At 42.2% G+C, this 12,972-nt stretch overlaps 3 protein-coding genes across 3 annotated transcripts; all 3 read right to left on the reverse strand.

The window, feature by feature from the left end:
- Window positions 1–2,911: 2,911 nt before the first annotated feature.
- On the reverse strand, window positions 2,912–3,898 carry LOC116669165 (keratin-associated protein 4-7-like). Its single transcript, XM_032498161.1, has one exon. It carries the CDS (start codon window positions 3,819–3,821, stop codon window positions 3,219–3,221), a length of 603 nt encoding a protein of 200 aa, XP_032354052.1. The 5' UTR covers window positions 3,822–3,898; the 3' UTR covers window positions 2,912–3,218.
- Window positions 3,899–7,385: 3,487 nt separating this feature from the next.
- Window positions 7,386–8,371, reverse strand: LOC116669164 (keratin-associated protein 4-7-like). Its single transcript, XM_032498160.1, has one exon. The coding sequence runs from the start codon at window positions 8,293–8,295 to the stop codon at window positions 7,693–7,695; it is 603 nt and encodes a 200-aa protein (XP_032354051.1). The 5' UTR covers window positions 8,296–8,371; the 3' UTR covers window positions 7,386–7,692.
- A 3,486-nt stretch (window positions 8,372–11,857) lies between these two features.
- On the reverse strand, window positions 11,858–12,972 carry LOC116669162 (keratin-associated protein 4-7-like). Its single transcript, XM_032498159.1, has one exon. The coding sequence runs from the start codon at window positions 12,900–12,902 to the stop codon at window positions 12,348–12,350; it is 555 nt and encodes a 184-aa protein (XP_032354050.1). The 5' UTR covers window positions 12,903–12,972; the 3' UTR covers window positions 11,858–12,347.

Genomic DNA, 12,972 nt, shown 5'->3' on the forward strand with positions numbered 1-12,972 from the left:
TGATGCCGACCGCAGGAGTAAGCTATTAGTTTTTCCGTTTGGATGGTAAGAACCATTTACACAGATGGACTTTTACCCCCAGGAATCTTCTCCACACAATATATGCTAAAGGTGAGTGTGTTGGACCTGTCTTTTTATAACATGGACAGTGGATTTTGTACTATACAGAAGTTTTTATTTAAAGCATCTCTTTCTGGTACTCTTTCAGTAATTTGAATTAATTCATTTCTAAAACAAGCATTGTGAATTACATCCTCTGTACGTTCGCTGAAAAATGAGATAATGTACTATTTGTGAGTGCTGGCCGCATGCCCAATACTCTGCTGAATGATCTGTAGTCACTGTGTTGACTGTCTTCTGAGAGGAGCCATGAAGTCCTTGCTGTGCTCCAACAGCTCACATGGAAGTGCATTAAGGTTGTTAAATGCTGTATTAGTCTACGACGTGTCAACAGTACTTACTCCATACCTTTCATTGTGCTGTTACATGTGTGTAGAGAATCCCTCCTCTCACATCAACTCAGCAACTTCTTATTTTTCCTTTAAGTTCCAGCTCAAGCTTCCTCCTCTCTTACGGTTTTTCTGGACATACTTTAAAAACAAACAAACAAACAAACAAACTTCATCTGCTCCTCCTTTCTGCCTGGTATCAATCTCATCTGGAACACTCAGACCTGCACATCTGACTACATCCTATCTCTCTCCAGCTGTAAACACCTTAGATGAACTCTTGAACCACATGTCACCTCTACATGCATGGGCGCCGTCAGTGTTTTCTTTTTATTTCTAGGAATCAACTTCTGAATTTAGACTTTGTTTTATGATTTTGCTAAGTATTTATGGTTCTAAGAGAAGTTCTACAAAGTGAGATTCCAATTGAAGGAAGTCATGTTCCTATTCCTGCTTCTTTCATGCATTTCCTTGCTCCCTCATGCATCCTTCTTCTTGTAATTTAGTGTTTTCCTCCTTATTGATATTTTAAATGTAAATTTTTTCATATTTGTGTCTCCTTTGTTTCTTAGATAAATAGTTGTCTTACATACACACTTGGCTCCAACTTTCTTGTTCTCATTCAACAAGTTATCCTGGAGATTCCTTCACAGTAGTGTGTTCAGATATTCTTCATTCCTTTCTCAGCCACAAAGTAGTCCATCTGTGGACAGAATGTAACTTCGTTAGCCTATTACATGTATTAGTGTGAGCAATTGATCAATTTGCTTGGCTTTACTTATCTAGTGTTTTGTATATAACATAGATAGTGGTATATATTGTATAGTTATATATATATAATGAATACTGATATGTACATATGGTGAATATATATTATATATAATGTATATATTAAATACATCTCCATTTCTATATCTCTGTATCTAATATTTCACTGTTCATTTTATTTTCTTTCATTCTCTCTTAGGGTGTCATTTGATGCTAGGAAGCTTTGTATTTTGTACTAATGGTTACTTTTGTCTGTATCTTTGTATAATACCCTAGGAGTCCAGTTGTTTGATTACTGTCAGTTGATTCTCTACTTTCAGAAATACTGAAATTACGTGATTACTTCTTCATCCTGCAAAGCCTTAGGATCAAATTAGAACTCTTAGTCAATTCCCATAAGCAATTGGCAAAAGTTTTCTATCTTACATATTCCATCTCCTTTCCCTCTATTTTCTGATAATTTTTCTTATGTGTACATATAAATAGAATTGCCTTTATTTAAATTTAATTATGTAATTATTTGTGGCTAGTGTATAAAATACAATTAATTAATGTACACTGACCTTATGACTCGTATAAGTTCACTTAGTGTCAGGAATTTTTGGTAGTAGGGGAGCCCAAATTTATGTTTGGTTCTGAACCCAAGTAAATAACTGATGATTTATCTCCATTCTATTCCTCATCAGTGAGCCTACCCCATTAGCTGCCTTTCCAAACTAGGCAGGTTTAGTGGGACTCTGGGCTTGAAGGGTAAAACTGTCATCATTAGTAAAACTGTCCTTTTGGTTACTGTTTCCCCATTTGAATCACAGCCACCTGCTTCTGAAAAGGGGTTCTAAAGCTAATCTTACTCATATAAAAAGCACAGAGAAAAATATTTTGTATAAGCCTGTGGGGAGAAATGTATAGAAAAATATTTTTATGTAAACACATCAAAAATTGATTTTTGTTGAGAAACTCCGTTAGAATATCAGCATCATTAGTGCAGAGAGTTTTTGTGTGTTGGTTTCCTCTGTCACCCTTGTGCCTTTAACAGTGTCTCCCATGTAATAAATGCTCAAGAAATACTTTTTAAATGTGTGAACGAAATGATTGGCATCTGGAAAGATCGATGAAAGCAGACTCAACTTTTCAGTGACAAAGCTTTGGCTCCCATTTCCCCATAGAAACAATTAACAGGAGCGCAGTTCTACTCTCGGGTGTGGTCAGACGCTCTTCAGTTTGCTGGTTTCACCAAACCTTGTCTTATCAGGACCTGCTTCACTCATCGAGGTCACCTGTGTGTCCTTTGAGTGCACAAGCTTTTGAAACTTTCCTATGAGAAGGGGCAGAAGTAGTGCTCACTTGGTTTGCAAGTCTGAATACAAACTTGCAGAGTGTGATAAACAGCACATTGCCACCTATGGTAGCTGCCGTGATGCGTGAACCGTACACTGGGTTCTTTTTGCTTTTATATACACGGAGTCTGCCAAACTTCTACTTTTCCCTTTTTTGTTCTTTCCCTAGGTCAGATCTATAGTGTTAGGTGGTCTGCCCATGAAATTAGGAGGCACCTAGGAAAGAATGAGGCAGTGATGATTGAAATCTTTCATTGAGAAGTGACAAGACCGTGGTGTGTGTCCTGCAGGTGTAGGTCACATACACTTGTCTAGGACCTGAAGACAAAATCTTAAAGGAACAAAAATCACACTGAATTTTTAATGCAGGGAAGGATAACTTTATTTTAGCACAGAAATAGACCAGGTTACAGAAAAGTCCTATAAAAAGGAAGTTAGCAGGATGATTTACGATGGTCAGGTGGGAGGGTAAAATCCGTTACTATAGCAGTGCTCCGGGCCATACCCATCTTCTTCAGTGGCATGGGCGGCTTCCTCACTGGCATCACGAAGCCCAATTTATTTGAGTAACATCAACCCCACTCCATGTGTCCTAAGAGTCAGCACAGTAGGTGGGTCTATATCTGTGAAGTCGGAGGGTAACAGAGACGGTGGTCACAGGGCATTAGCAGCAAGAGGAGGCACAGCACATGGGGCGGGGGCAGGTGGAGATGACACAGGTGGGGCGATAGCAAGTGGTGTGGCAGGAGACCTGGCCACAGACTGGGCGCAGGCAGCAGCAGGGGCGGCAGCAGCTGGAGCCACAGGAGCTGGAATCACAGCATCTGGGACGGCAGCAGCTAGAAATGCAGCAGGTGGGCTGGCAACACTCAGAGTGGCAGCACTGGGGTCTGCAGCTGATGGACTCACAGCACCTGGGACGGCAGCAGGTGGGCTGGCAGCACACGGACTGGCAGCACTGGGGTCTGCAGCAGCTGGACTCACAGCACCTGGGGCGGTAGCAGGTGGGCTGGCAGCAGATGGGCTGGCAGCACTGGGGGCGGCAGCAGCTGGAGATGCAGCATCTGGGTTGGCAACAGCTGGGCTGGCAACACTCAGACTGGCAGCACTGGGGTCTGCAGCAGCTGGACTCACAGCACCTGGGGCGGTAGCAGGTGGTCCTGCAGCAGGTGGTCTGGCAGCAGCTGGGGCGGCAGCAGGTCTCCTGGCAGAGGCCTTGGCCACATCCCTCCTCAGAACAGATGGAGCCACAGCAGGAGCTGACCATGTTGTTAATGCGAGGATTGGGGTTCCACGAGTGGGTTTCCACGGAGGTGCTTTCTTGAGTCTGAATGTCTCCTAACCCCTGTCCCCTTTTATACTATTCAGTTAACTGACATTACCATGAGCAACACCCTTTCCTCATTGTTTTTCCTACTGGGCAATCAATTAATATCACTAAGTTGATAATTATGTTTATCATGTTAATTACACCGATATCTAAGAAAAGCATCATTTCCTTTTTCTAGTGTTACGATTCACTGAAGCTTCTTAAACCATGTGAAACTATTTTTGTATTTCTTCCTCTCTAGTGTGTCTTCTAAGTTGGAAATGTCATATGATATTCTATTACTCAGTTTTTACATGTGTCATTTTGTTCCTTCTTTGTGTATGACTCCATGACAATCCTTTGAGGACAGCTATCACCATGCCAAATCTCTTTTTATGTCAAAGTGGGGAAAATGCATACTACTGACAGGTGGAATGTTGATAAGGAAGTAGGAGGAAAGACTCATCATTGGGTTCTGTGTACAATGAGGGGAGACTGATTTGGGTTGAGGCTTGTTGACAGTATGCTTTTATACAATGAGGGGAGACTGGATGTGTTTCCTGGATGATTAGAGAATCAGGGGTTACAAGAGATGTTCCAACATCACTGTGATGCCGACCGCAGGAGTAAGCTATTAGTTTTTCCGTTTGGATGGTAAGAACCATTTACACAGATGGACTTTTACCCCCAGGAATCTTCTCCACACAATATATGCTAAAGGTGAGTGTGTTGGACCTGTCTTTTTATAACATGGACAGTGGATTTTGTACTATACAGAAGTTTTTATTTAAAGCATCTCTTTCTGGTACTCTTTCAGTAATTTGAATTAATTCATTTCTAAAACAAGCATTGTGAATTACATCCTCTGTACGTTCGCTGAAAAATGAGATAATGTACTATTTGTGAGTGCTGGCCGCATGCCCAATACTCTGCTGAATGATCTGTAGTCACTGTGTTGACTGTCTTCTGAGAGGAGCCATGAAGTCCTTGCTGTGCTCCAACAGCTCACATGGAAGTGCATTAAGGTTGTTAAATGCTGTATTAGTCTACGACGTGTCAACAGTACTTACTCCATACCTTTCATTGTGCTGTTACATGTGTGTAGAGAATCCCTCCTCTCACATCAACTCAGCAACTTCTTATTTTTCCTTTAAGTTCCAGCTCAAGCTTCCTCCTCTCTTACGGTTTTTCTGGACATACTTTAAAAACAAACAAACAAACAAACAAACTTCATCTGCTCCTCCTTTCTGCCTGGTATCAATCTCATCTGGAACACTCAGACCTGCACATCTGACTACATCCTATCTCTCTCCAGCTGTAAACACCTTAGATGAACTCTTGAACCACATGTCACCTCTACATGCATGGGCGCCGTCAGTGTTTTCTTTTTATTTCTAGGAATCAACTTCTGAATTTAGACTTTGTTTTATGATTTTGCTAAGTATTTATGGTTCTAAGAGAAGTTCTACAAAGTGAGATTCCAATTGAAGGAAGTCATGTTCCTATTCCTGCTTCTTTCATGCATTTCCTTGCTCCCTCATGCATCCTTCTTCTTGTAATTTAGTGTTTTCCTCCTTATTGATATTTTAAATGTAAATTTTTTCATATTTGTGTCTCCTTTGTTTCTTAGATAAATAGTTGTCTTACATACACACTTGGCTCCAACTTTCTTGTTCTCATTCAACAAGTTATCCTGGAGATTCCTTCACAGTAGTGTGTTCAGATATTCTTCATTCCTTTCTCAGCCACAAAGTAGTCCATCTGTGGACAGAATGTAACTTCGTTAGCCTATTACATGTATTAGTGTGAGCAATTGATCAATTTGCTTGGCTTTACTTATCTAGTGTTTTAGTATATAACATAGATAGTGGTATATATTGTATAGTTATATATATATAATGAATACTGATATGTACATATGGTGAATATATATTATATATAATGTATATATTAAATACATCTCCATTTCTATATCTCTGTATCTAATAATTCACTGTTCATTTTATTTTCTTTCATTCTCTCTTAGGGTGTCATTTGATGCTAGGAAGCTTTGTATTTTGTACTAATGGTTACTTTTGTCTGTATCTTTGTATAATACCCTAGGAGTCCAGTTGTTTGATTACTGTCAGTTGATTCTCTACTTTCAGAAATACTGAAATTACGTGATTACTTCTTCATCCTGCAAAGCCTTAGGATCAAATTAGAACTCTTAGTCAATTCCCATAAGCAATTGGCAAAAGTTTTCTATCTTACATATTCCATCTCCTTTCCCTCTATTTTCTGATAATTTTTCTTATGTGTACATATAAATAGAATTGCCTTTATTTAAATTTAATTATGTAATTATTTGTGGCTAGTGTATAAAATACAATTAATTAATGTACACTGACCTTATGACTCGTATAAGTTCACTTAGTGTCAGGAATTTTTGGTAGTAGGGGAGCCCAAATTTATGTTTGGTTCTGAACCCAAGTAAATAACTGATGATTTATCTCCATTCTATTCCTCATCAGTGAGCCTACCCCATTAGCTGCCTTTCCAAACTAGGCAGGTTTAGTGGGACTCTGGGCTTGAAGGGTAAAACTGTCATCATTAGTAAAACTGTCCTTTTGGTTACTGTTTCCCCATTTGAATCACAGCCACCTGCTTCTGAAAAGGGGTTCTAAAGCTAATCTTACTCATATAAAAAGCACAGAGAAAAATATTTTGTATAAGCCTGTGGGGAGAAATGTATAGAAAAATATTTTTATGTAAACACATCAAAAATTGATTTTTGTTGAGAAACTCCGTTAGAATATCAGCATCATTAGTGCAGAGAGTTTTTGTGTGTTGGTTTCCTCTGTCACCCTTGTGCCTTTAACAGTGTCTCCCATGTAATAAATGCTCAAGAAATACTTTTTAAATGTGTGAACGAAATGATTGGCATCTGGAAAGATCGATGAAAGCAGACTCAACTTTTCAGTGACAAAGCTTTGGCTCCCATTTCCCCATAGAAACAATTAACAGGAGCGCAGTTCTACTCTCGGGTGTGGTCAGACGCTCTTCAGTTTGCTGGTTTCACCAAACCTTGTCTTATCAGGACCTGCTTCACTCATCGAGGTCACCTGTGTGTCCTTTGAGTGCACAAGCTTTTGAAACTTTCCTATGAGAAGGGGCAGAAGTAGTGCTCACTTGGTTTGCAAGTCTGAATACAAACTTGCAGAGTGTGATAAACAGCACATTGCCACCTATGGTAGCTGCCGTGATGCGTGAAGCCGTACACTGGGTTCTTTTTGCTTTTATATACACGGAGTCTGCCAAACTTCTACTTTTCCCTTTTTTGTTCTTTCCCTAGGTCAGATCTATAGTGTTAGGTGGTCTGCCCATGAAATTAGGAGGCACCTAGGAAAGAATGAGGCAGTGATGATTGAAATCTTTCATTGAGAAGTGACAAGACCGTGGTGTGTGTCCTGCAGGTGTAGGTCACATACACTTGTCTAGGACCTGAAGACAAAATCTTAAAGGAACAAAAATCACACTGAATTTTTAATGCAGGGAAGGATAACTTTATTTTAGCACAGAAATAGACCAGGTTACAGAAAAGTCCTATAAAAAGGAAGTTAGCAGGATGATTTACGATGGTCAGGTGGGAGGGTAAAATCCGTTACTATAGCAGTGCTCCGGGCCATACCCATCTTCTTCAGTGGCATGGGCGGCTTCCTCACTGGCATCACGAAGCCCAATTTATTTGAGTAACATCAACCCCACTCCATGTGTCCTAAGAGTCAGCACAGTAGGTGGGTCTATATCTGTGAAGTCGGAGGGTAACAGAGACGGTGGTCACAGGGCATTAGCAGCAAGAGGAGGCACAGCACATGGGGCGGGGGCAGGTGGAGATGACACAGGTGGGGCGATAGCAAGTGGTGTGGCAGGAGACCTGGCCACAGACTGGGCGCAGGCAGCAGCAGGGGCGGCAGCAGCTGGAGCCACAGGAGCTGGAATCACAGCATCTGGGACGGCAGCAGCTAGAAATGCAGCAGGTGGGCTGGCAACACTCAGAGTGGCAGCACTGGGGTCTGCAGCTGATGGACTCACAGCACCTGGGACGGCAGCAGGTGGGCTGGCAGCACACGGACTGGCAGCACTGGGGTCTGCAGCAGCTGGACTCACAGCACCTGGGGCGGTAGCAGGTGGGCTGGCAGCAGATGGGCTGGCAGCACTGGGGGCGGCAGCAGCTGGAGATGCAGCATCTGGGTTGGCAACAGCTGGGCTGGCAACACTCAGACTGGCAGCACTGGGGTCTGCAGCAGCTGGACTCACAGCACCTGGGGCGGTAGCAGGTGGTCCTGCAGCAGGTGGTCTGGCAGCAGCTGGGGCGGCAGCAGGTCTCCTGGCAGAGGCCTTGGCCACATCCCTCCTCAGAACAGATGGAGCCACAGCAGGAGCTGACCATGTTGTTAATGCGAGGATTGGGGTTCCACGAGTGGGTTTCCACGGAGGTGCTTTCTTGAGTCTGAATGTCTCCTAACCCCTGTCCCCTTTTATACTATTCAGTTAACTGACATTACCATGAGCAACACCCTTTCCTCATTGTTTTTCCTACTGGGCAATCAATTAATATCACTAAGTTGATAATTATGTTTATCATGTTAATTACACCGATATCTAAGAAAAGCATCATTTCCTTTTTCTAGTGTTACGATTCACTGAAGCTTCTTAAACCATGTGAAACTATTTTTGTATTTCTTCCTCTCTAGTGTGTCTTCTAAGTTGGAAATGTCATATGATATTCTATTACTCAGTTTTTACATGTGTCATTTTGTTCCTTCTTTGTGTATGACTCCATGACAATCCTTTGAGGACAGCTATCACCATGCCAAATCTCTTTTTATGTCAAAGTGGGGAAAATGCATACTACTGACAGGTGGAATGTTGATAAGGAAGTAGGAGGAAAGACTCATCATTGGGTTCTGTGTACAATGAGGGGAGACTGATTTGGGTTGAGGCTTGTTGACAGTATGCTTTTATACAATGAGGGGAGACTGGATGTGTTTCCTGGATGATTAGAGAATCAGGGGTTACAAGAGATGTTCCAACATCACTGTGATGCCGACCGCAGGAGTAAGCTATTAGTTTTTCCGTTTGGATGGTAAGAACCATTTACACAGATGGACTTTTACCCCCAGGAATCTTCTCCACACAATATATGCTAAAGGTGAGTGTGTTGGACCTGTCTTTTTATAACATGGACAGTGGATTTTGTACTATACAGAAGTTTTTATTTAAAGCATCTCTTTCTGGTACTCTTTCAGTAATTTGAATTAATTCATTTCTAAAACAAGCATTGTGAATTACATCCTCTGTACGTTCGCTGAAAAATGAGATAATGTACTATTTGTGAGTGCTGGCCGCATGCCCAATACTCTGCTGAATGATCTGTAGTCACTGTGTTGACTGTCTTCTGAGAGGAGCCATGAAGTCCTTGCTGTGCTCCAACAGCTCACATGGAAGTGCATTAAGGTTGTTAAATGCTGTATTAGTCTACGACGTGTCAACAGTACTTACTCCATACCTTTCATTGTGCTGTTACATGTGTGTAGAGAATCCCTCCTCTCACATCAACTCAGCAACTTCTTATTTTTCCTTTAAGTTCCAGCTCAAGCTTCCTCCTCTCTTACGGTTTTTCTGGACATACTTTAAAAACAAACAAACAAACAAACAAACTTCATCTGCTCCTCCTTTCTGCCTGGTATCAATCTCATCTGGAACACTCAGACCTGCACATCTGACTACATCCTATCTCTCTCCAGCTGTAAACACCTTAGATGAACTCTTGAACCACATGTCACCTCTACATGCATGGGCGCCGTCAGTGTTTTCTTTTTATTTCTAGGAATCAACTTCTGAATTTAGACTTTGTTTTATGATTTTGCTAAGTATTTATGGTTCTAAGAGAAGTTCTACAAAGTGAGATTCCAATTGAAGGAAGTCATGTTCCTATTCCTGCTTCTTTCATGCATTTCCTTGCTCCCTCATGCATCCTTCTTCTTGTAATTTAGTGTTTTCCTCCTTATTGATATTTTAAATGTAAATTTTTTCATATTTGTGTCTCCTTTGTTTCTTAGATAAATAGTTGTCTTACATACACACTTGGCTCCAACTTTCTTGTTCTCATTCAACAAGTTATCCTGGAGATTCCTTCACAGTAGTGTGTTCAGATATTCTTCATTCCTTTCTCAGCCACAAAGTAGTCCATCTGTGGACAGAATGTAACTTCGTTAGCCTATTACATGTATTAGTGTGAGCAATTGATCAATTTGCTTGGCTTTACTTATCTAGTGTTTTGTATATAACATAGATAGTGGTATATATTGTATAGTTATATATATATAATGAATACTGATATGTACATATGGTGAATATATATTATATATAATGTATATATTAAATACATCTCCATTTCTATATCTCTGTATCTAATATTTCACTGTTCATTTTATTTTCTTTCATTCTCTCTTAGGGTGTCATTTGATGCTAGGAAGCTTTGTATTTTGTACTAATGGTTACTTTTGTCTGTATCTTTGTATAATACCCTAGGAGTCCAGTTGTTTGATTACTGTCAGTTGATTCTCTACTTTCAGAAATACTGAAATTACGTGATTACTTCTTCATCCTGCAAAGCCTTAGGATCAAATTAGAACTCTTAGTCAATTCCCATAAGCAATTGGCAAAAGTTTTCTATCTTACATATTCCATCTCCTTTCCCTCTATTTTCTGATAATTTTTCTTATGTGTACATATAAATAGAATTGCCTTTATTTAAATTTAATTATGTAATTATTTGTGGCTAGTGTATAAAATACAATTAATTAATGTACACTGACCTTATGACTCGTATAAGTTCACTTAGTGTCAGGAATTTTTGGTAGTAGGGGAGCCCAAATTTATGTTTGGTTCTGAACCCAAGTAAATAACTGATGATTTATCTCCATTCTATTCCTCATCAGTGAGCCTACCCCATTAGCTGCCTTTCCAAACTAGGCAGGTTTAGTGGGACTCTGGGCTTGAAGGGTAAAACTGTCATCATTAGTAAAACTGTCCTTTTGGTTACTGTTTCCCCATTTGAATCACAGCCACCTGCTTCTGAAAAGGGGTTCTAAAGCTAATCTTACTCATATAAAAAGCACAGAGAAAAATATTTTGTATAAGCCTGTGGGGAGAAATGTATAGAAAAATATTTTTATGTAAACACATCAAAAATTGATTTTTGTTGAGAAACTCCGTTAGAATATCAGCATCATTAGTGCAGAGAGTTTTTGTGTGTTGGTTTCCTCTGTCACCCTTGTGCCTTTAACAGTGTCTCCCATGTAATAAATGCTCAAGAAATACTTTTTAAATGTGTGAACGAAATGATTGGCATCTGGAAAGATCGATGAAAGCAGACTCAACTTTTCAGTGACAAAGCTTTGGCTCCCATTTCCCCATAGAAACAATTAACAGGAGCGCAGTTCTACTCTCGGGTGTGGTCAGACGCTCTTCAGTTTGCTGGTTTCACCAAACCTTGTCTTATCAGGACCTGCTTCACTCATCGAGGTCACCTGTGTGTCCTTTGAGTGCACAAGCTTTTGAAACTTTCCTATGAGAAGGGGCAGAAGTAGTGCTCACTTGGTTTGCAAGTCTGAATACAAACTTGCAGAGTGTGATAAACAGCACATTGCCACCTATGGTAGCTGCCGTGATGCGTGAACCGTACACTGGGTTCTTTTTGCTTTTATATACACGGAGTCTGCCAAACTTCTACTTTTCCCTTTTTTGTTCTTTCCCTAGGTCAGATCTATAGTGTTAGGTGGTCTGCCCATGAAATTAGGAGGCACCTAGGAAAGAATGAGGCAGTGATGATTGAAATCTTTCATTGAGAAGTGACAAGACCGTGGTGTGTGTCCTGCAGGTGTAGGTCACATACACTTGTCTAGGACCTGAAGACAAAATCTTAAAGGAACAAAAATCACACTGAATTTTTAATGCAGGGAAGGATAACTTTATTTTAGCACAGAAATAGACCAGGTTACAGAAAAGTCCTATAAAAAGGAAGTTAGCAGGATGATTTACGATGGTCAGGTGGGAGGGTAAAATCCGTTACTATAGCAGTGCTCCGGGCCATACCCATCTTCTTCAGTGGCATGGGCGGCTTCCTCACTGGCATCACGAAGCCCAATTTATTTGAGTAACATCAACCCCACTCCATGTGTCCTAAGAGTCAGCACAGTAGGTGGGTCTATATCTGTGAAGTCGGAGGGTAACAGAGACGGTGTTCACAGGGCATCAGCAGCAAGAGGAGGCACAGCACATGGGGCGGGGGCAGGTGGAGATGACACAGGTGGGGCGATAGCAAGTGGTGTGGCAGGAGACCTGGCCACAGACTGGGCTCAGGCAGAGGCAGGGGCGGCAACAGCTGGAAATGCAGCAGGAGGGGCGGCAGCAGCTGGAACCAGAGCTGCTGGAGCATCAGCAAGTTTGGGGCTCGCAGCTGGAGATGCAGCGTCTGGGGCGGCAGCAGCTTGACTCACAGCTCCTGGGGCGATAGCACGTTGTCCTGCAGCAGGTGGTCTGGCAGCAGCTGGGGCGGCAACAGCTGGAAATGCAGCACCTGGGGCGGCAGCACGTGGGCTCGCAGCACACAGACTGGCAGCACTGGGGGCGGCAGCAGCTGATGGACTCACAGCACCTGGGGCGGCAGCAGGTGGGCTGGCAGCAGATGGGCTGGCAGCACTGGGGTCTGCAGCAGCTGGACACACCACAGCTGGGGTGGCAGGTGGTCTGGCAGCAGATGGGGCGGCAGCAGCTGGACTCACAGCACCTGGGGCGGCAGCAGGTGGGCTGGCAGCACACGGACTGGCAGCACTGGGGGCGGTAGCAGCTGGACTCACAGCACCTGGGGCGGTAGCAGGTGGTCCTGCAGCAGGTGGTCTGGCAGCAGCTGGGGCGGCAGCAGGTCTCCTGGCAGAGGCCTTGGCCACAGCCCTCCTCAGAACAGACGGAGCCACAACAGGAGCTGACCATGGTGTCAGAGGGTGAATTTTTGGGTGAGGTTCCACGAGAGTGAGTTTCTTGAATTTGTGAGTCTCCTTGC

The sequence above is a fragment of the Camelus ferus genome, chromosome 16 (assembly GCF_009834535.1).
Source record: "Camelus ferus isolate YT-003-E chromosome 16, BCGSAC_Cfer_1.0, whole genome shotgun sequence".
In the NCBI taxonomy this organism is placed as follows: Eukaryota; Metazoa; Chordata; class Mammalia; order Artiodactyla; family Camelidae; genus Camelus; species Camelus ferus.